This window comes from Lissotriton helveticus, chromosome 1_1 (assembly GCF_964261635.1).
Source record: "Lissotriton helveticus chromosome 1_1, aLisHel1.1, whole genome shotgun sequence".
NCBI classification, from domain to species: domain Eukaryota; kingdom Metazoa; phylum Chordata; class Amphibia; order Caudata; family Salamandridae; genus Lissotriton; species Lissotriton helveticus.
In genome coordinates, this window is record NC_136057.1 from 698,332,499 (window position 1) to 698,356,745 (window position 24,247).

The 24,247-nt window shown below is 40.9% G+C and overlaps 1 protein-coding gene across 1 annotated transcript in view; it reads left to right on the forward strand.

The window, feature by feature from the left end:
• Positions 1-24,247, forward strand: part of LOC144762717 (uncharacterized) — a 924,777-nt gene that overhangs the window by 638,450 nt on the left and 262,080 nt on the right. Inside the window, exon 11 of the mRNA XM_078647968.1 lies at positions 4,536-4,731. Coding sequence (XP_078504094.1) covers positions 4,536-4,731 — 196 coding nt within the window. The remainder of the gene's footprint in view (positions 1-4,535; positions 4,732-24,247) is intronic.

Below are 24,247 nucleotides of genomic sequence, written 5' to 3' on the forward strand. Positions count from 1 at the left end.
GCACTTATTTCTACTACTAGGCTTCTCTTTTAAGAAAATGTAGGAAAATCCTGAACCATGCACAAACACATTCGTTAGCTTGACCTTAATGTTACTTGCTTAGATTTTGCCAGAACGGCAGAATGTTCTGAGCATAAAAATGTACTATTTTCTTAATCTACACGTTGTCAATGAACTAAACTGTACTTCCTATCTAACTCACATTCACATTCAAATGTGCATTTAACAATAAACATATGATTATAGGAAATATGGACATCATTAATTAACCAGCGTTCTGCAAGCAAATGTTTCTGTCTTTAGTGTAGTTCATTGTTCCTCAGTGGAACATTGAATAAATGATAGACTATACACTGCAGTAGTCTTACCTGGGATTCAAGGACAGACGTTCCCAGTTATACAATTGTTGAGTACTGCCAGATACAATTTAGTTGTGAATTGTAAACTCCACGTTTGCCGTGGGAAAGGAAGGAGAAGCAGCTCACCATCGGAAGATGTCTTCTCATTGGGCAGGAAGGCAGATACGACTGATGCATCTCACTTTCTTTTACACCTAGAGCTTTGCGATTGCTGTGAGCTGTTGCTGATGGTGATTACCATTATTCTCCACTTTGGAGGTGACTTTCCGATTTTCCCTTCTCTGACTTTATGGATGTAGCTACTGCTGCATCAGTTCCCTTATTTTCCTGATTGAGACTTATTTTTTACAGTCTGCTACTGCATCTGGATGCTAATGCTTTGGAGAGATGAGACTCAGCAGAGTTTCATGAACTACTCTTTATGAGGAGTTCAACTACTTAATTATGAATTCGATATTGATGCTCCTTTGAGCTTGCTCTTTTCCAGGAACTTTTTGTGGGTTTTACTAGGTTAGGTTCTTTTAGATAGAATAGGGATGTATTCCTTTGTGGAACACGCTTGTTGTTTTGCATTATGGATGACCCCTACCATATTTTTACGTGATAATTTCTGTAAGTTGATTATCTGATTTACGAATTTAATAAAAAGGCTAAATAATAAGAAATTTACTGATATCTTAAAGAGAATAAATCTTTTAAAACTTACTTAAAACTCTCGTCATTGACTGAACTTAAATGGAAATAATTTTGATAATTGAATTGCCTTTTATTTAACGCCATTCAAACATGGTGGCAAAGATCCGTCACCTTAAGAAGAATATATAGCGTGGAGTTGGAGTCCATTTTTGTCAATCAAGGGTTGAACCAATACTAGAGAGTGCAATTTGGATTCTTTCACCGCTATCAAGGCCCCTGACCCAGTCTTATTAGTTCTCAGAATAACTTGAATCTTTCAGTGTTACTGATTACCTGTCCTATGATTTCCACATCAACATTTTTGTGAACATCAACTGCTGCAAGTGAGACAGGGCTCTTCAGGTAAAAGTTTTATTTAGTACTCCTATAATTAGTTGGGCACTGAACGTAAAGAAAACAAGGCCACATCTACCAAAAGTCTACACAGCATTTCTCTGGCTCCTCTTTCAGGACTTACAGCGACTAGAAAATTCAGCCTTCTTCACTCCAAGGACTCCTAGATAAGGCAGATCACCTAAAGGCAGAGCAACTAAGAGGTTCCCAGAGTGAGTTGAAGAGCTGATTTCTCTAAACAAGATCGGCAAGTTCATTGTAAATGTAGTTGTAAATGTAAATGTAGTTGAGCTTATATAGCGCACAGCTACCCGCAGTGGGTTTCCCAGCGCTTGCTTAGGGAACCCTTCCTGGTATTCCCCTGTGAGATAGCAGGGTATCCACAAGGTGAAAGTCAGGCATCCCGCCGCGAGGGGCCGTTGTGGAGATTAAGCAAGCTATTGCCCAGAGTCACAGAGTGTGAACCCGTGAGTCGAGGAGGCACCGGGGCGAGAATTATCGAGTCCGTGGAATTTTTAGCCCAAGACCCGCCGAGGCGGGGAATTGAACCCTGGTCCAGGACCGATCTCAGATTCCGGGTCTGCTGCCTCTAACCCCTCAGCCACACTTCTTCATTGCCTGACAAGACAATACTACATGGAAATAGAACATGTCTCTTTCTTTAAATCCACAGATTCATGAAAGGTTGTACATTGTAAGGAAAGTCAGTGGTCCCCAGTTTGGCGGTATGTGTGAAAAAGCTATCCTCCTTCTTGTGCAGTTTTTAATCCGATAGCTAAACCTTCCTAGATGTTCCCTCAGTTGGCCTAACATAGTAGGTGACCTCATTGGCACTGTCCAGTAACACATCCAGTTTCTCTCAAAAACAACTTCAAATATATTTCTTTTTTATGTATACATATTACTGTTTCTCCTTTCCTGCTCATAATTCAAAGGGGGACTATAATCAAGGCGGTTATGTGGGTGATTCCCACCTTCTATCCTTAGAGCCAGGAGGCTGCCCTAGTTTGATGTGTTATATTTGCCATAGCAAGTGGGATAATCCTCAAGCTAATGAATTTTCTAGGCTTGGCTAGGTTTGTCTTTTAAACAAAGCCCTTTACATACTAGCATTAATATCACATTTTCTGGCCTATCCCAGCCAAACCTTAGTATACTGACCTAACATTGTGTAACATCTTCAAAACATATGAGTTGGAAACAATATTATGCTAGAATAATTATGGATTCATCAGTTTTGCATAAAGTTATATATATCATTAGGAAATATGAATTTACACTTCAACGCAGTTCTAGAAGTCACCAGTAATATTGGCTTGTAGACTTCTGTCCCACTTTGGTGGGAGTGCATGCACAATGCACAATGCTAGAAAAAGGAACAGAGACTGATATTAATGTATATTCATACTAGTTTGAAATATCTCAGTGATGGCCCAAGGGTGTGGTGCATAACCAACAGAGACATTCAATAAAAAATGTAAAAAACATCTACACACCAATAGGATTGGTTTGCTTAAGACCACACTCATGGTATCAGTGTTATCTCTCCCAAGGGAAGGTTGGTGTGGTCACAGATGTGAATAGTGATCTCTGTCCTCAGCATAGAAATAATAAAAATGTAGAAAAACGACATGTTGAGGGGTTTATTTGAGGGCAGATGGTTTCCGTGCACTAAACTGGTTGTCTGATATAATATAGATGCTAAAAATATTGTGTGGGCAGAAAACCGTGTCAAAAATATCAAAGGCCAACATAATGAGAAGGTAAGTACAAATAGGTAAGTAAATGTACTATTCTCTAGTCCCTATCTATATACCTTGAAAGTATATACCTCACCAAGTTTCATAAATATGGAGTTAAGCTACTTTCTTAGCTTACCCATAGAAATTTACCTTCACTATATTTTTTACTTGATATTCTTGACACAATATTTTGTCCACACAATATTTTGGACACAGTATTTTGTCCAAACACCCATTAAGCTATGTACTCAGGGGGCTGTTATGTAGATCTTCACCTTGTTTTAATCAACATTTGCTCATCCTTCCATCATTAAACTCACCATCAAACATTTAAATAGTGCAAATACATTTTTGTGTGTGGCATCCAGATCCTGAAGGCAAAAGGGGAGGAAAGAGAGTAACACAAGAAGACTAAAGATGCAGCATTTTGGTTTGCTTATTTTTCGCATGTGAACAAACTTTCTGACATAGAAAGCATCAACAACATGAAGCAAGTATACCCACTTGGTAATTTCCCATTGTCCCTGCTTGTCAAATAACCTTTACCGATCTGGCAATCCGAAACCCGATAAGAGAATATTCAAACTAAAAGTATGAGTCAATCCCCACTCTACCCTTCTCCTGGCCGAACAGCTGTTTCGTCCCCCTCTGTTTAAAATGGATCACAAAGCTATGTGACCCACCAGTGATCTCTCCCACCTTTAGGTGTGGTCGAAGATGTATGCCTTCCCTGAGGGCTAGGACCCTGGAGGGCTCTTAGCACGCTTGGGTCATGGCACCTCACTACATACAGATTGTGGCAAAATAATCCAAGAGAAGAAGTCACCTCTTTAGGAAGGACCCCTCCATTACCCTGATGTTATGTGTGATTTTCGCCATCTACAAGATGAAAACATTAAAGCCACCTGTTGTCTATGACTGTCTTTGGTTTCCTTTGCTTTTAAACGAAGATATTTAATAGATTAAAGGAAATATTAACGTTGTGGGTGTCAAAGAAATAGACCTAATGACCATAATTAGTGGTCTCGCCATGTAACAATGGGTAATGAGATTGACAGGTTAAATCAGCATCCGGTATTCTCTCTGCTTTCACGGGATAAGCATGTCTGCACCCTTTGTACAGATGTATCGTTGTCATGAGCATGAGACATGAGTAGTGATAGATGCCAAAAAGTAATTACAACACTTTTAATAACTTCTTATTATGATTTCTTATAATTAATCACGATTTTCAAAGTGCAAAAAAGCTCAACTGGCAAGCTATGAAATACACGATTCAATCCCAGCTCTGCAGATTTCATGTGGATATAGATGTTATGCAAACAAGCATGAAATTGAGGGAAGAATGCGATTTAAAATTGAAAACATTGAGCTATGCCATTTCAAGTTTTCTATTTCATTGCAGATTTCTTTACCCAGTATTTCCTGGCAGTACCTCTCACTGGCACCATCAGCTGCTTCAAGCAGTGAAGGACACTAACCATTCCACAGTTGAGAATTTAGTCAGTTTCTTCAAGGATGCCTGTCCCAGTCTGATTAACCAAAAGGAGCCTTCTTCAGGCAACGGAGCTCTGCATCTGGCTTGCCAAACTGGCTGCTTTGTAAGTGTAACACAACATTGTGCAAATGTAAGATTTTGAATTTTACTGTTTTGGTGTGCAGTAGTTTGTCAAACATAACTGTTTCGTTTTGCGTCAATTTGAGCAGTTTTCCTGCCACACTTAGTCGATTCTTTCTTCACATTGTATCGAGGTGCGATTACTCGAATGGCTTCAGGAGGAGGCATTATACATGTTACAGCATCTGGACAAGTATTTTGTTTGGTCTCCTTCTTAAGACTCTGTGTAGCACCTACAAAGGAGTTCCACTTCTTTTAATTGCGTTCAGCAAATTGAGGTTTAAAAATACCTAAATATTCGAGAAAATATTCAAAGACAGTTCAACAATATGTTTTTAGTAGAGGCTTCTGTATTCTGGATTAATATTTCTTGTTCCTTTTGATTTCGTATGATAGGTTGTGTGTTTGTGGTATGTGCAGTCAGCTAAGGTTTCACTGAAAGAATGTCAGCTAAGGTGCCAGCTGTAAATATATACATGCCACCTGCATTTTGAAGATTGTAATCTCAAGAGTCCTCCTGTTCTGCTTGTTCGAAAAAAATGATGTCAGGGCTTTTAAATGGAATGAGGGAAACACAAGTCACTTCTGCAACAGGTAAAGCTACCAAACATAAATGACAGAGAGGCATATTATCAAGACAGGAGATAAAATTATCGCCGCTTTATCGGCAGAAAACTGCCGATAAAGCGGCGATAATGGGCTTGATAATATGCTCTATGGAATTCCAATCGAAGCCCATGTTAGATGTCTTCACATCTAAGATGGGCTTCGATTGGAATTCCATAGATCATATTATCAAGCCCATTATCGCCGCTTTATCTGCAGTTTTCTGCCGATAAAGCGGTGATAATTTTATCTCCTGTCTTGATAATATGCCCCTCAATGCCTTAAGCCTTAGCTCTATTACTAGAATGTGGCCTAACTGCTATGGTGGTCGACCTTGGAGCTGGGGACCAGCTTCGAGTAACGGCAGGGACTCTAAGCATACTGTGATTCTGGGCAAATCACTTAATCTCCTCGTGCCTAACAAAAATGAATGTGTCAGTCTGTAATGTAACTGGTGTTCATGTAAAGCGCTCAGATACCTTCGGGTCAAGTTCGTGCTATATAAAACTCCACACCAAAAACAAATCTATCACACATCTGCTGCAATGTAGATTTACACCACCTTCATTGAATTACCTTAAACATATGCCTTCAAGACTGCAGTTGCAGTGCCATATTTATGAGCAAGGATACCGCAGACATATATCAAAGTAAACTGCTTATGTCATGTAAAAAAACACATACTGTGGGCATCAGGTAAGCCCATATAGGTAGTACAATAAAGCCTAGAAGGTCTGCTTCCATTATGTTCAAATGTAGGACAGCTCTGTTATTTAGGTTAGTGCTTCTCTGCAGTTAAAGGGTTCTAAAAGCTATTTTGTATAGGCTGAGAAAGCTTGTTCCCTGTTGTAATATCCTGCTTTGGAATACTAAAATCTGATTTTTCCATTAGCCTGTCTAATTAAAAACTTGATTTCAATGTTCAAAATAGATTCTTTTACATACGTTTTGTGTCTGCTTAAGAGCCTGGATATGAATTAATTCAGTTCCACTAGGTTCTCTTATTTTCAGTTAAAATACTTAGCTTTTTAATTTCAAGAGAAAAACCCTACCTGACTGGCACACTCCAAAATAACATGTTTAAGGTAAATAGCTTTACAGCTACCAGCGAACCTGTCTCAGCCATCAGAATGAGGGAGCATTGCCACAGAACCAACCAAGGTTGTTTTTCAGAAGTTACCTCCTCTAAACACTACAGTCCCTTTATGATAACTTTTGAACTATACTGGATTTTCCTGAGGTTCTGACATTTGGAAAGACCCCTAGAACAATGTTTCATCATTGCGTTTACCAGAAAGCATCATCAAAATGCTTAAAAAGAAGGCTGATTTGGGTTGGAAAGTTTCCTAGGACTAGATTGGAAGTTGACAGCAATCACTCACTAGAGTCCCAACACCAACTCATCAGAGCACATCTGAAATCGAAAGAACCCAGTAGAATATGAAGAGAGTATCTGGTTGATACCTGCAGTGTCCCTGTATAAGGAGATAGTAGATGCTGGTTCTCCATGTAACCTTGCTTTGGAGTTGCTGGCCTCCTGTAGTATCAGAGTCCAAAAATCAGAAGACAGGGGCTTCTTATGTGGAAAAACTAGATGACTAGTTCGGAATGGACAGGACTAGTCTCTGCTGGAGTATGTGCCTCAGCGAATGGTTGAGCTTGCTCCCACTGCTGAACTATTGCCCGGAACATTAAAGCCTCTAGAGAGAATTCTCCGACATTTCAGTAGTTAGGAATGAGTAACGTCCAACCACTGGGACAGAATGACTATGCACTTTAGAAAAGATGAAGGCGTTGTGGCCAAGATCTTCTTTTTTTCCTGCTGAGAGCTTTTTGACTGGGAGCTGCTGAAGTCTCCTCTTCTGCTTTGTGTAGCCCTCGTTGGCTATGGCGCGCTGCCTTAGCCCCTTTGGAGAATTCTGAGCTCCAAATAAGTGAGTATGCCTGAAGGATATACTCGAAAGTAGGAAAATGATTCAAACAGAAGAGAAGAGGACTCTGGCAGCTTCATTTACCAAATGTACCCCTCTTTGAGTTTCAAGATTTCAGCAAAGCCTGCAAAATGAATACTTGACTTCAGGAGTATCTCGTCACCTAAAACATCCACCTTTGTGCAGCTGGAGGAGATTGACTTCAATAAAAAATATTAAGGGCCTCATTTAGAGTTTGGTTATTGGGACTTCATCATAAATGTGATGGATATCCTGTCAGTCTTATTACAAGTGCATTATATTATATGAATGGAATGGGATATCCATCATGTTTGTGAAGGAATACGGGTTTGTCAAACTTTAAATCAGTCCCTCAGTCTTCTTTATTGAAGTCAAATTCCTCCTGCAATACTTTATATTATAATGGACTTGTAATAAGGTGGACGAGATATCCATTTTGTTTGTGACAGAGTACCTGTCTGCCAAACTCTAAATCCTGCCAAAGCCCTAAGTTAAAATGTTGATTGGTGCAATTACTTGGCTTATCCAGCTCTGCTCCATCATAGTTTGCATCAGATCGCAGCTAGTTGCTGATCAACTTCAACTAGTGGACTTCTGTAATTTCTTGGTGCTTTCCTACTATAATAATTTACAAGGCATAAGTATGTCTCCCTTAATATAATTTTTACCGATTTGATATTATGTTGTTACTTTTTCCATTTTTTGTTTAAAAGATTTAGGAATTTTATTGTGTTCATTCTTTTTTTAAATACTACTTTAGTGCTCCATACATAATTAACACACAATCCTCAGGGGAAAGGTGTGCAGGTTTATACACTAGCTACCGTTGATTCTGCCTAGGTTTCCTTAGTCAATGGGTGTTTTAACCTTGATAGATAGAATCTTACAAATGAAATAAACCTGCATTTTTGCTGGAATAGTGATATCACATAGAAACAAAAGACAAGTTAACATGCATATGGCGTTTTCACATTCCTCACCAATGTAACTTCATGTTCATTAGTAATCAAAGACTTGAGTCATGCCGTATTACTTGAAAATATATGGAGGCTCAGAAAATGAAAATAGAAGTTGAAAAAAGTATTAATCAGTGACTGTGGAGAGTCCATTTACTAGAAAACAGGATGATGAACACAAGATCTAGGCACCCAACATGACTATCTGCTGTAAAATAAAACAGACCCCATATTTAGGTCGAACCTGAGCCAGCGCACATGCGCTGTCTGCAAGACTTATTGTAGACGAGTAGCGAATAGAAGCCCTGCCCACTCTCTGCCCATGTGTGCCATTGGCTTGTGTCATTGTCTGTCCTAAATGCTGGCTTCTGATTCATCAATAGGCTTGTTAGTCTCTCCGTAGTAGTGCCTCCTCTTCATTTGTCACCTCCGATGGCAACTGGCCCCTTTACTTCAAGTGTTACATGGTACATGTTATCTAGACTGTAAGCACTATTTTATTTAATGAGGTTCTCCTACTACCTTCTTTACTCCCCCCACCCTCCCGCTGTCCGTGTCATTTCCCCCCGCCCACATTCCCGTTGTCCATGCCTTTTCGCCCGGGCCGCCCATTGTCCTGCCATCTCCTCCCCCTCCTTCCCGTTGTCCGTGATGACAACCATTTGCATTGCAATGCAAGACCTATTGCATTGCAAATGCTTGTATAACAAGATAGCAATCCATGGCAGATGCACAATGAGTTGACACTATCCTGGATGGAGGCTGCAGAGTTCCACGCCACTGCGTAGTCTCCCGTGACTCGTGACCTATGACCCCGCCTCTGTGATGGCGTCTTGCAAACGCTAGCAGGCTGCTGCTTCGCGAGCTGGGAGGAAGCAGGGAGGAAGAGAAAGTACGGGCGACTACAGGAGCCGTAACCGCACCAGGAGCGGAAAAAGCGGCTATATGAAATAACGCTCCGAGTCCCGCTCTCTTTTTATTTCCGAACCTGCCCGCAGAAGAACTGCCTACGCCTACGCTGCTCAACCGGACTGTTCGCCAAGGTAGGCTCGTCACGCTAGCGGTTTCTCTTTCTGGAAGGCTGCTAGCGGGGGGGATCTGCGAGTCTTTCTGGAGCTGGCTGCGGTCAGGGAGGCGGCAGGACATTCTGGTGCTGGCTGGTCTAAAGGAGGAAGGACGCTAGTGCTGCATGTGAAGTCGGGAGGCTCTGAAAAGACTGCAGCGGGGGAATTTAGCGGGCGGCAGGCTATTCATGCTGCTATTGCCGCCGGTAACCTCTTTCTCAGGAAATAAGGCACAGTGGGAGTAACTGTTTTTTCGAGCAGGGTCTCAAGATCTGGCCTGATTTGAAAAGCCCGAGGAAAAGCTCTTTTGAAAATCTAAATGGGCAAACCACAGAAGGAGGGCGATGATGCAGTTAAGCTCAGTAGAGTGGAAGCAGCTGCACGACAGAAAGCTAAAACTCGCCTTGCCTTAGCTAGGAAAGCTGAGCGTAAGGCTGCCAAAGATAGAAATAGAGATGGTAATAGGGTGGAGAACTCTGTAATGGAAGATTCTACACCTGAGTCATCAGATGATGAATCGCTCCCCCCCTCTGTTTCTCTGCAGCAGGATGATCAGCGAAAGGCAGTAGTAGATGGGGGCAATATGGATGACATTAATATCGCAGACTCTCTGCCCCAATCTGAGGTGGATGTTCAACTTCAAACCCCTAAAACTCCATCAGTTCCTGTCTTGGCAGTGCCCCAGGCAGAAGAGGAGAAAAGAAAGAGTGGTGCTGGGGTGAGTGGTACTGGGGGGAAGGAAGTGAAAGACTTTCCACTTTTTGCAAAAAAAAACAACTCCAAAAACACTTCCCCCTCTTTCGATACAACCACCTCAAGTCTCCATTACTTCTGTGGCATTGTCCTTGAGTATATCAGTTACGGATCCCGGCATGATTGAAACCTTACCTCAAACTTCGCTTTCCATAGTAGATGTGACAGTAAATGAGGGAGAATTCTTGCAAGATATAACTCCCGCACCTGAAGGAACGGCGGGATTTGATGCTAGCCTATCTGGTTCTGAAAAGAGATCTGAAGCGAGATATCAGTTAGATATTCGCGAAATGCTTAACTTAATTCTCGACGAGATCCGCGAAATTAAAAACAATCAGCAAGTGGAGCTAGCTGCCCTTCATGCTAGAATGGACAAGCTCGAGGAGTTAACAGTATCACTCCCTAATAGAGTAGTGGAGGCGGAGTCCAGGATCTCAGCTCTGGAAGATCAAATGGGTCTGGTATCAGGAGCAACTAAAGAGGCCACCAAGAAGCGGATTTCCATGGAAAACGAACTCGAGGAGTTGGAAAACCACTCTCGTAGATCGAATCTGAGAATTGTGGGGGTCCCAGAAGGGACAGAAGGCTCGGACACAGTACAATGGGCTAACTCCTTTATTCAAAAGTTAGTTCTTCCAGAGTTTGAAGGGGACTTGACGATAACAAGGGCCCATAGAGTACCAGCACAGCGTTTTGCGAACTCTCCATTCCCAAGAACTATCTTACTAAATTTTGCTGACTTCAGGATAAAAGAACAAATCCTCTCTAGGGCATATCAACAACGTCAGTTCAACGTCTCTGAGACGGCAAAATGTAGAATATTTACGGATATGACAGCGGCAGCAGCCAGAAGAAGAAAATAATTTGTAAAACTGTTGCAGCTATTTAAAGCTAATGGCGCCCAGGCTTCGATTGCGCAGCAATCAAAGTTGAAGGTTCTTGTTAAAGGAAAATTCTTTCTGTTTACTGATTTAGATGAGGCTCAAACTCTTCTTATTGAGATATCTGCAAGGGCCTAGCTCTGAAGGTAGGGGAGAAAAGAAGGGGAAAGAAAAAATGGAAAGAATTTGGATTTATAACTTGAAGTTGCTGTGATAGGTATGAATTATTTTTATCTTATTTTCTTCTCTTCATTAGCTAAAAGGAATAACAGAGGTGGGTGCTCTGGGTTACTGAGTCACACCAGGGTGTAACAAGAGGACACCCAAAGAAGAAGTGGAGGGAGGGATGGGGCCTGTGTGGACAGGGAGGGGGCTCCCGCATCCCTGGGGGTGGTTAGGGTGGGGGGGGGGGTAAAGCAGTAAAAAAACACAAGTACAGTAGGGTTGTTATTTTGATTTTCAATTTTGATTGGTACAGATTAGGTATACATTTTTATAGACGTAGAGATGAGATTTGATTCATGTAATATCCTGTCCATTAATGCGAATGGGTTGCTTAATAAACAGAAGTACGGCTCGCTTTTGAAATGGGCAATTGCCCTAAACCCCCAGGTGGTCTTCCTACAGGAGACACACCTGAAGACCAACTCTCCAAAGTTGTTTTTGCCAAGATACTTCTCGTATGGGTTTTTTTCCTCAGCTGGGGTCACCCAGAGGGGAGTTGCTATTTATTTCGCAAGGAATCTTCCTTGAGAAGTCATGCAGATGCGAAGAGACTCTAAAGGCAGATGGCTCTGGGTGGTAGTAAAACTGTTTGGGAAGGTATTAAATTTTGTAAATTATTATGGCCCAATATTCGATGACATCTCGGCCCTGACAGAAATTAGTGAAATTTTGAGGGGCACTCCAGGACAAATCATAATAGGAGGTGATTTTAATTATATCCAAGATTTAAGAAGGGATACCTCTAACAAGAATAAGAAGCAACTAAAACCAAAGATGAAAGGGGTGTTGGAAGCTTTTACGACAGAATACCAACTGCGGGACTCCTGGCGCTCTCTAAATCCCAATACAGAGTCCTACACTTGTTATTATAATAGATTTCACACTGCCTCTAGAATAGATTTTTTTTAACGTCCAGGTCACTCCAAATTGTCAGTGCATTGATAGGTTGCAACCCTTTTTCAGATCATGGGAGGATTGAAGTGGAACTGATGTTAGAAGGTACAAAAGGGGAACGCCCCAGGTGGCAGATGGATCGTACCCTTTTACAGAATACGGAGTGGGTGCAGGGCTTCAAAGAATGGATGAAAGAATTTTTTTTAGTAAATAAAGATTCAGCGGAGCCTTTTTCTATATGGGGAGCATTTAAAGCAGCAGCCCGGGGGCAAATGATACCATTTTCCTGTAATAAGGCAAATTTTTGCAAAGAACAAATTGCTGTCCTTCAGTGTGCCGCCGAGAAAGAGTATGCGCTAAAACTTAATCGATTACCTACTAAATGGGAACAAGCGAAAGTATTTCTCAGGGATTTCTTCACTCTCGAAGAGATAAATAGCTCGAAGGCCTTTTAGCAAAGGCTTTATGAGGATAGTCAATTGATGGGGAAACTCATGGCTAATTCAATTAGGAAAAGACAAGAATCTTCCATCATCTTGAAAATTCTAGATCCTCTGGGTGGAACAGAGACTCGGAGTGAGGGAATTGCGAAAGTGTTCCTCGATCATTACGAGAGAATTTACTCCACAGATATCCAGGTGGAGGGAATATTGATTAAGGAATATTTCGATAACTTGGATATTCCCAAAATTTCCGATTTTAGGAGAAATCAATTAAGCTGCGAAATAAGCACACTGGAAATCCAAAATAGTATAAAAGCAACAGCAGGAGCAAAAGCATCAGATGTCGACGGGTTCCCGATCGAATTCTATAAGGTATTTTTAAAGGAACTGGAGGATCCCTTGAAAAATTTATTTAACCATATCAGAAGAGGCGGCAAGGTTCCCTCTGAGTTTAAAGAATCTACAATTATCAGCTTTGTTAAGAAAGACAAGAATCCAGAGAAGGTAAATTCTTATAGACCAATCAGTCTATTGAATTCGGACTATAAGGTTTTTATGAAAATCTGGGCCCAAAGATTTGTGTCTGCAGCACAGGAAGTAATCCATCAAGACCAGACTGGTTTTATAGCCGGTAGATTTATGGCTGCGAACACAGAATGTTTGATTCAGGCCTTAGATTTTTTTAACACTAATTCAACTTCTGCATGCATCTTAATGATTGATGCAGAAAAAGCATTCGATTTAGTTGACTGGTCAGCGTTATTTTTTTCCTTGGATTATTTTGGATTTCCGGCCCGATTATTAGTATGCTACAGAACATTTATGAAGGGGCATCAGCTCAGGTTATAGTTAACACCAGACAAGCAGGGAAGACTTAAATAAATCGCGGGACTAGGCAAGGTTGCCCTTTATCTCCCCTGCTTTTTACCTTTTTTATCGAACCGTTGGTTATAAAAATAAGGAACAATGATGCAATAATACCCCCTATTGTCGGAATGTCAAAGTTAAAATTGTTTGCCGACGATATTGTTCTGTATTTAGCCCCCGAAAAAGAAAATATTTTACATCTCATGAAATAGCTTAAGGAATACGAGAAGATTGGGGGGTACAAGACCAATGAGAAAAAAACGGAAGTTCTTATTTTAAATTCTAATTTAGATTTTCTTCCACCACATCTTCAGTCTCAAGCAGAAAAACGGGATCCAATAAGATATCTAGGGATTTACGTGACTACAGAGTATCAAGAACTTTTTCGGCTGAATTATATTAAGATGAAGAACAAAATAAAAAGCATGCTGGAACAATGGGATATGTTGCCCCTGACTTTGAGTGGTAGAGTCGCATTGATAAAGATGAACATACTCCCTTTGGTTTTATTCTTATTTAGTAATATTCCAATTAAAGTCAATATGGTTTTTTCAATGAACTTGAATCTATGATGAGAAGATTTATTTGGAATAAAAAGGCCTCAAGAGTCAAGCTCTCGGTAGTACAAATTTCTGTAAATCAAGGTGGGCTGGCTCTCCCCCATTTTAAAACATACTATGAAGCAGCCCTTTTCGATATAGTGGCGGGACTATTAAGAAACAGACAGTCAAGAGACAATTTCTTTTTAGATAAAATGCTAGAGGAAGCAGGCTCTCAAATTGTTTTCTTTTAAAAACTGCAAAGCTGCCTAAGAAAACAAGATATAAGACATTGCTTGTGTACTCTTTAGGATTACGGCTTTTATATAAAAAATGTGGCTCAGATGGTTCTAGTTATTTGAAATTACTAGAATGTGGTAAAATGGGACTTAAGATATCTCTGAATCACCTGCTACAATGGGAATCAGCCGGATTTAGTGAAATAAGACACTTATTTACTCAACATAAGGTAATTAGCTGGCAAACGGTTGTAGATAGAGCATATCCTAGGCGGCTTATGTTTTTTGATTATTTACAACTGGTTTATTTGATAAGAAAAGAGATAGGGGGTTCTGACACTGCACCTAATGCCTTGTTATCAGCCTTATACGGGGAAAAACATAAGGGTATAGGATTCTGGTATAAAAGGCTACTCCCTTCAGGACCCTCTCAGGTAATTTTTAATCATCTAGATAAAATAAGCCTCACGACACAGTGCGTTTTGTCAGATAAAGACTGGGAAGTAATATGTCAGCTAGGAAATAAAGCACTCCGGGCAGCTAATTATAAACTAATGTCCTTTCTCTCCCGCTGGATGGCGTATTACACCCCGGAGGCCTTGCAGAGAATATTCCCTGAATATGAGAATAAATGCTTTAGATGCAAAACCCGTGGTCAGGGCGGCTGGCATCACATTTTTTTCTCCTGCCGAAAGCTAGAATCTTTTTGGAAGGGGATTTTCGCTGACATGGAACTGGCAACTGGGAAAATATTATTACCTGAAGCAGAAGTGGCTCTTTTTGGTATTTGTAAAGATAGGAATAGGTTTAATAACTCAGAAGAAGCATTTATTTTTATTTCTACTATTGTAGCACGGTCTATGATTTTACAAAATTGGAAATCTGAGGTAATCCCATGTCAATTAAAATGGGTCAATAAAATGAAAAGAACATGTAATTTCGAGAGAGCTTATGCAGGCAGGGTGGGTGCGATCACAAGATTTGAAAGGAATTGGAAATATTTAGAGAAGTTGGAATCTATAAAAGGAAATTGATATTTTACTACTGTTTTACATTAGCTGCTATTGTACTTTTTTGCACTTTATTCTGCTACTTTGCACTTTACTGCAGCAGCACTTTAATAATTGTAATAATAGTTTTTGCTGCTTTAATTGGCGGGTTTTGTATTTTATTATACCAGCATTTTAAGAACCATCCAGTATTACCGATGTATGTTATTGCACTGGCACTTTAGAATCGTATCTCTACTATATTTGATGCTTATGTACTTTAACCTAGTAGGGCTATAGGAACTTTAATAGAAATTTGAATGTTTTATCTTAGCCTTCCTTGTATATTGCCAATTTTGCATGTTGCACTAGCACTTCAGTTTTGCTAAAGTTTTTTGCAGTTTCAAATTAGAAGCTTATCGCACTTTACTGCACTTGTATTTGTTGAATCATATAGCAATTTCGTTGCTGTTTATCAGTTGTTCATTAGTGGTTTTTTATATTGGTTAACCTCCTATGTCTCTGCATCAGCACTTTAAAGAAGGGTAAAGATATCAACCTTCTATGTCTCTGCATCAGCACTTTAAAGAAGGGTAAAGATATCCTCGTTGTGTTAATTTGTTTTGTTGTCTGTATAAAACATAACAGGAATCTTGATGTATATGATTAATTGTTTTCCTGCTTTCCTTGCACTATTTTGCACTAGCACTTTAGGATTGGTTTACTAAGTCGTACGCTACTGTGTTCTTTTTTCGATTTTTTTTTTATTTTTTTACCGTAGTAATGTATATTCTTGGTGTCTCCTGTATATTGTATGGAAATTTTGTCTAATGTCGAAGAATTAATGTACCAATGTCTTCCTACTGTCTTGTTCAATAAAAAAAAAAAAGAGTTGACACTATCCTTCCATACATGATGCATATATTGGAATGTCACATATAAAGCTGAATTCGAACACTAATGTCATAACTTGTGTTTTAAAATCTCATTGATTATCATTTAGAAGACAACATGGTGAACGTTGACCACTGCCAGATATAATGTACGGCGACAACACATGAAAGGTTTAGAGCATGTTTTAGTTCATAAGCTTTCGTGACTCATCGAAAAGGTGATGGAAGTGAAGTGAGCGCCTTCTAATGCTGGCTATTCTGTCACTAGTAGGCACACACTGATGAGCATCCTGTTTACGATAGGCATGCGATTGCTGTGTTTGCAGACAGAGTCGTGAAGTCCATTTATAGCGCAGATATTTTTGGCGCTATAAATCATGGAGTCATGGTGCATTCATGTTGGAATGGCCATTGGCCTGTGCTGCCCCAACGAGGTCCATTGCAATTGAAAATGAGTTAATGGGCACTTTAAACAAACTTGTATTCATGTCATTCCAGGGGGTGTTTCCCTTCTCTCCAGAAGAGCAATTTTACTGGCTCGGTGCAGGTCAGATTGTGATAGCATGTTAATGCCCACTGGAGGTTGATTCGCAGCAGACCCATGCTGCACTGATGTAAATAACAAGCATATGCAATGCACTAGGTCTCGCATTTATGCAAGTTTGAGCTATTGGCATTGTAAATGACAATGCCTTTCATTCAGGTTTATGTTTTTAAAACATAAATAAAAGACTTTGTCATTTACAATGCCATTAGCTTAAACCTGTGTAAATGTGAGACCTATTACATTGCAAATGCTTGTTGGAGTTGAAAACAACCCGTAACCGTCATCAACTGTAAAATAGCTTCTAGCCTAATCCACACAGGGCTGACAAAAAAGCTAGTGGTAGCTGAAGTGGCAGATTCCTGCCCTTCTCTTGAGAATGGAACCACATATCCTGCGTGGAGGGCTAACCCTGCGATCTCTGTAAGCAGAAAAGTATCCTATCCTAGTGGTGCAAAACCCTGCCAAGAGGCTTTAAATTGACAATTCAAAATCCCTTTAGATTGTGATCCAGCGCCCCTATAGAAAATATGTCATAGCAGCACTACCCTACTCTATAATACTCACCATTATTCATAAATCACTCACCAGGCCCATAAATCAATAATGACATATTTTGAGCAACTGAATCATGTGGCCTAATTAATAAAACTTTATCTACAAACCATATATACATTTATTTACAACTGCGGAATATTGACTTTACCATAGATTTATAATTCTTCATTTAATTAAGCCACACAGGCAATAAGATCAGCTGATGGTAACTAAGTTCTTTAAATAACAAGGCCAGCTTGTGTTTTCAAAAAACTTATTCATTAACTATTTATTCAAAGGAAAGTGCATTTTTATTAGAATCTTTTATTTAAGTAGCATTGGTTTGAGGATTTGCAAATTAGTCAAGCAGTTTTCAAGCAGAATCAAATAGCATTTTTAAAGAAGAATAAACAGTTTTCCATCACCTAAACCCTATTTCCCTGTCTAAAACTCACTTTGTTTAAATTAGATCTGTAAAGTCATAAGGTCCTAAAAGAATCTTACGTGCTCCAAAAGAAGTCCGTCAGCACGACACGCCCATCTGGATTTGGAAAGCGAGAAGCGCCCTCCTTCCAAAAGGGTCAGTTTTTATACCTTTCCTAACTAACTAATCTAAGTAAAAGTATTCTTTTCACATTTGAGCAAAACGCTGATTGGCTGTCGAGTGACAGACCACAGTATGGCATCACATTTTTGAAACCCAGTTCCGACTCTTTCTTACAGACTATTATTGTCCCTTATTTTCGAATCACGTAGCTTGCTCCAGCTTGCAACATTTTAAAACTAATGTCCGTGACTTCCTTAGCTTGTCAATCCTTCTGCCGGTTCCTGACCTTGGTCAAGCCAACCAAGGCACGAAAAGTTCACATATTTATTCAAGTTTGTATTTTCTTCTTTTTAAACAACACAGCAGAAATTTTCCACACTGGGCTCTTGCTGTCACTGAGAAGGATTTTGCCAGCTGCATAATCAGACGTACTAGGCCTCAAACCTCTTTCTTTGCAACTAGTATATAAACAAACACAAAAGAATAATTAATGTAAGAATTAGAAGTCATTCTGTTACCCACCCACCTTTGCTAATTAATTAACCCATTAATCTATGTTACCTAGCAGAAGCAAACAAAGCAACAAAACAGACTTGTGCAACATTTAAAACGAAAGACAAAACATGAGCACACAGAAATAAGCACATGCCATTATTTAAACAGCCGCATTTAATTCTGACATCACGATTGACAAAGTTAATTTTATTATTTCTCACCTGCAAGCACTTTGCACATAATGCACATGTATGAGCACACATATTAGTTTCCCGCGTGTATTGGTCTTCAAGTTTATTCTAGGTGTATTAGTATTCTTCACTGCACACATTATTAATATTATTATTAATTATGGAAGTTCAACTTTGCGAGCTGAAATAAATATATTTCTAAATCTCGCTCCATCAATTGCATACACTTATCTTCACTTCACAAATGTACGAAGTTCGAAGAACAATTTATGCAATAAAATATTAAAGTTGTCTCTAAAAGTCTCTTGGATAGGTGAGGCCAGAAGCTGTTTTACAATCTGAGATGTGGCCGAGGGAAAAACGTGGCGTCTTTTCTACTGTGGTACTTACCGCGGTCCTGCTACAGTTAGGAGAAGGAGAGTTCCTGGTATTAAAGACATTTATTTTTTTAACAAAAGGGTCCACGCCCTGCGATTGCTTTTGGGGGTGGTAAAGAGACACATTTGTGAATAATTGTTCATTTAACATCTTGAATGTTTGATCAATGTCTTTACATGGTTCAAGTTGTGGGTAAAATATGAAATGACTGATGAGCGCAAAATCAATTTGATTCAATTAAAATCAGTTAAACCTGTGTACAAGAGTTGTGCATTCTGAAAAACAATACACTGATCATAAGAGGTTTATATTTTTTACTGAAAGTATTCCACGTCAACGCAGTTTGCCAGTGCCAACCATGTTTCGCAGTCTACATTTGGAATGCCAAGGAAATATTATTTTCGAATATTTTTCTTTGGAATTTAAATCGCTCCCTGTACATATTTATCTATGAATACATCCACCCGTACACATGTATAAAGCATTAAAGGCTGCAAAACCACAAATGTTGAAGCCAGACTGCAATAAATGCCCCCTCGCCCCCACCTTGCATTAGACCCTCTGAGTCACAAGGAGGAGATGGCTCGCTATAAATGAGCATCAATAAGCTAGAGTGCTAATTTCATTACGATAATGGGCAGCTAATTAGATTATTAACATTGTATTGTGAGTCAGTGATGTATTTTTAAACCAGAGTCTATTTCACAAAAGTCTGCAGTCCATTTTTATTATCATCCCCTTAATACACGGATGCACAAGTCAATACTGCAGTTCTTATCAATTGCACACAGCAAATTACTGTTTTCTGAAGTGTATATGTTGCATTGAGGCTGTTGGACCTGACCCTCTCTGCAGGATCACCCCAAACGTTTTGCCTTTTACCTTTTACCTTTCACTTTTTACTAAAATTTACTAAAATTGTTTTTGTTGTCCTTAGCACTCTGTGCACTTCACCTCTAGTGCTAGCTAGTGCTAAAGTGCTTGTGCCCTCTCCTCTAAACATGATAACATTGACTTATACACAATTGACATATTTAATCTTCTTGTAAGTCCCTATTAAAGAGGCAGTACATGTTCACAGAGTCTGTAAATTAAATGCCACTAGTGGGCCTGGAGCACTGATGATCGTGTCACCCACTTAAGTAGCACCTTAAACATGTCTTAGGTATGCCATTGCAGAGCCTGTGTGTGCAGACAAAGTAGAGCTTTTGCCAGGTCCAAACTTTCCTTTTTAATGCATATGTCACCCCTAAGGTAGGCGGCCCTTGACAGCCCCGAGAGCAGGGTGGAATGTATTTAAAAGGTTGGACATGTACTTTTAAGTTTTACATGTCCTGGTAGAGAAAAACTCTTACATTTGTTTTTCACTAGTGCAAGGCCTGTCTCTCCCATAGGATAACATTAGAGTTGGCTTATTACATTTTATGGGCCCGATCCACAAAGGGCCTCCACATTCATGGTGGAGGCCCCATAGTTGTGGCAGGGGTCCCGTACTCTTGACAGGACCTTTGTACTGCAGTTACCCATTGGGGAGGTCTTCCCATGAGTGCAAGACCCCCGCCACGAATGCAGGGCCTCTGCCAGGAGTGGGGAGGTCCTTTGTGAATTGCTCTCTATGTGTAATTTCCAAATGAGAAGAGATAATCAGTTCATCTTTGGTGGCTTTGGAATTGAAAAGCCCTATTTAGTGGTGAAGTCGGGTATTAGATTAAAATTTTAAAAATGCCACTTTTAGAAAGTTGGCATTATTCTGCCCTTAGCCCTTTTATGCCTATAGCCTGGCCTGGGTCACATGACTGGGTGTAACTGACAGACTTTGTAAATTCCTCCAAGACAGTCACACAATAGAGGCATTAGTTGTGCTTGAGTGGGTCATCTGCTGACAGAATGGGGGGGGGGGCGGAGCTGAGCACAGCCCTACTTACACATGAATAGCCTGTGCTCTGCCTTCACACACTGGGCCTTATGACCCTGCATTATCACTTCACCCAACTTGGATGCAGGGGCTCAGGCAGATAATTCCTTGTACCAGTCTCCCACACCTGGACTGGTGCGAAGGGTAGTGGCAAAAGGGTGCCTAACACATGGGACTGTTGCCCCCTACTCTGAAAAACCTCAGTTGTCAGAGTTCCTGGGGAGGACTGGGACCTGGCACTTGAAGCTGCCAGCTGCCAGTAACTTCTGTTGGTTGTTGTCTTTATGGGCAGACTTTTCTTTGGGTTGGGGACAGAAGGGTATTCCAAGGGGAGGAACAGGCCACATCACTATGTTGGCCATGGTGGTACTGTCTGCTACTGGGATGCATCTGTGAGCAAATTAAGGCTAGATGCTGCACAGATGGGGTCCACAAGTGAGTACTAGGGTTCCCCATGGGTTAGCCACCTGAATTCAGAAGGGCATAGAATTGACAAGTGCCCATGCAGTAGAGGGTCATTGTCCACCTTCTATCACCGAAGGAGGGTAGTCCATCAAGGTGCTGATAACTCTCCCTGGCTTTAGGCTTGGAGGGGGAGTGGGTGGTGTTGTACGTGGCCCTCTCTGCAGGGTCAACCCCAAATGCTTTGCCTTTTACCCTCCACTTTTTGCTTAGTTCGTTTTTGATGGCCTTAGGAATCTGTGCACTTTACCACTGCTAACCAGTGCTAAAGTGATTTTGCTCTCTCTGTTAAACATGGTATAAGTCCTTAGTAAAGTAGTACTACATGTGCCCATGGCCAGTAAATTAAATGCTACTAGTGGGGCCTGCAGCACTTTTTGTGCCACCCTCTTACGTAGCACTTTAAACAGGCCTCAGGCCTGCCATTGCTGAGCCTGTCTATGCAGTTTAAACTACCATGTCAACCTGACAAAGTAAACCTTTTGCCAGGCCCAAACCTTACTTTATAATACATACAAGTCACCCCGAAGGTAGGTCTTGAACAACCACAAGGGCAGGGAGCAATGTATTTAAAAAGCTGGACATGTAATTTCAAGTTTTACATGTCATGGTTGTAAAATACTCACTTAATAATTCTCTACTGCAAGGCTTATCTCTCCCAAAGGATAGCATTGGAGTTACCTTATTATGTTTTATAAGTGTAATTTACAAACGGGAAGAGATAACCAGGTCCTGTTTGGTGTTGGTGTGAAAACCCTAAGTGGGGAAGTCAGTTTTTTTATCACAGTTTTAAAAATACCACTTTTAGAAACTTGGCATTTTTACACCCTTAGCTCATTTTGGCCTATAGCCTGGCCTGGGTCACATTACTGGGTATAACCGACAGTTAGACTTTTTTGAATTTCTCCCAGACAGTCACACAATAGAGGGATTAGGGTGCTTGAGTGGGCCATCTGCTAGTAGGATGGGGGATGGAGCTGAGCACTACCCAACTTACACATGAATAGCCTGTGCTCTGCTTTCACACAAAGGGCCTGACCACCCTGATTGTCGCTTCGGCCAGCTTGGAGCGAGGGAAGGTGATGCAGGGAATCCCTTGCACTTCAAAGCCATTGTCTAGAAGCTTCTCATACATTCAAGAACCAGCGCATTAGGGTATAAAAGAAGGACCTCAGACACCAACTCTTCAGTGGACTTCTGGACTTGTGGATACCCTGCCTGGAGCAAGGACTGTTGTACTGCTACAAGGACTGGCACTCTATTTGAATGCTACTCTGAAGGAGCTGCTGCCCTCTTGCCTGGGGAGTCAAAAATGAACCTGGAACCCATCGTGAACCCAGGACCCCAGAGTGACTGAAAGGGCTAGTCTGCTGGCCTCCTGATCTGAGCCTCAATAACATGACAGGCTCGCAAACAGCTCCTTGAGCTGTTTTCAATGAGTTCTTGGCCCCAAAGAGGTGTCTATCAGGTCCTGGACACTTGTTGTGGCTCTCGAGTTCTTAAATTCAACCTTTTGGGCACTACATGACGGAAAACAGGCTAGTTCACACAGGAGCCATGCCACTCGCACCGAAAATCAGTGCAAGCCGCCGCAAGCCTGTCTCTTCACCCTGCAAGCATTGATCACCTCTGGAGGACCGCCAACATGAAGTACCAGCCTGCCTGTCCGCGATGCTTGGCCTGCTCCTTGCACCACCACGACCACCATCAGCGACGCTCTCATTGATCCCGGCGGTCTTCTTCAATGCGCATTGGGAATCTTTGCACAAAACTTAAGGTAAACCTTCAGCTGGACTAATCTGGGACAGCATCTGACCTGCGCTCCATAGCCTGAACATTTGACTTTGACCCGGGCCAGTGTGACCAGATATCCCCGGTTGGTGCCTTATGCTTTTAGGTGCCATATTGCAGTCTATTCTTTAAAAATTGACTCTGGTTCTACTTATTGAATTGTTGTCATTTTGGTCTTGTTTTATCTATTATTTTTTGCTCTATTTTCCTAACCTGATGTGGGTTCTTTTTTGTGTGGTGTATTTACTGTTTTACTGTTTGAAGTGTTGCACTAATACTTTACACCATTAAGCCTGACTGCTCCGTGCCAAGCTACCAGGGGTCGGAGCACAGATTAATTTAGTTCTGCTTGGGCCTTACACTGACTTGGATTTTGTTTACAGCTTGACCAGGGTTCACACCCTTGGCAACCAGTAATCCAATTTCTAACAGAGACATTAATGAGGTGTCCACAGTGCGCCCAAGGTGATGTGTCCACCCATGCACAATCGCTTTGGAGGGGGGCCACACCATTCCCACCTAAATGGAGAGATATATATTATAAGTAAAATAATGGTAAATGTAAATATATACGTGTCAGTTCGGAATTCACTGCACTGCTACAGAAAAGTGCCTGTAATCTCCTGATTTTCAGCATTACAACCCTGCTGCAAAGTGTTGGCGCTGTCTCCTTCAAAATAAATAAGTGTAAAATCTGAGTAACTAGAAGAAGCTGTCTTTTTAAGTCACTTTTGAAAGGCACTTTAGATATGTTATGTATAAACAAGTATAAGACTTTGGGTTGTTGGTTGACTAGGTGTGAGCCCGGTTCAAGAAGAAACCACAGTCCTTGTCAGGGTGAGGCGCAAACTAATCCTAAATTAACTTGTGCTCAGCCGTCCGGTACCTTGGCACAGAGCAGCCAGGCTTAACTTAGAGGCAATCTGTAAAGTAGTTGTGCAACACTTCAAACACTATTAAAAGTGAAAACACTACACAAAAAGTATCCCACACCAGATTAGAACAACAGCGTCATTTTTAATAAATAAAACAAGATCCAAATGACGAAACTCCAATAGGTAGAACCGGAGATATGCAGTTTTAAAGGTTTCAGTGAAAATAGAGCCAAAACGCACAAAGTGCCAATTCTAGATATCTGGTGGTGCCAGACCTGGACAAAGTTGCAAGTTCAGGCTGACCGCGATGGAGCATGGGCCAGCTACAGTGTTGCAGTTAGGCACACTGAACAAAGTACCTTAAGTCATGGTTTGAGGAGTGTTACAAGGTTCCGTGTCAAAGATGCGTAGCGTAGCCGTAGCAATACGATGTTTTGTAGATGCGGTGAGGCTGCAATGTGAG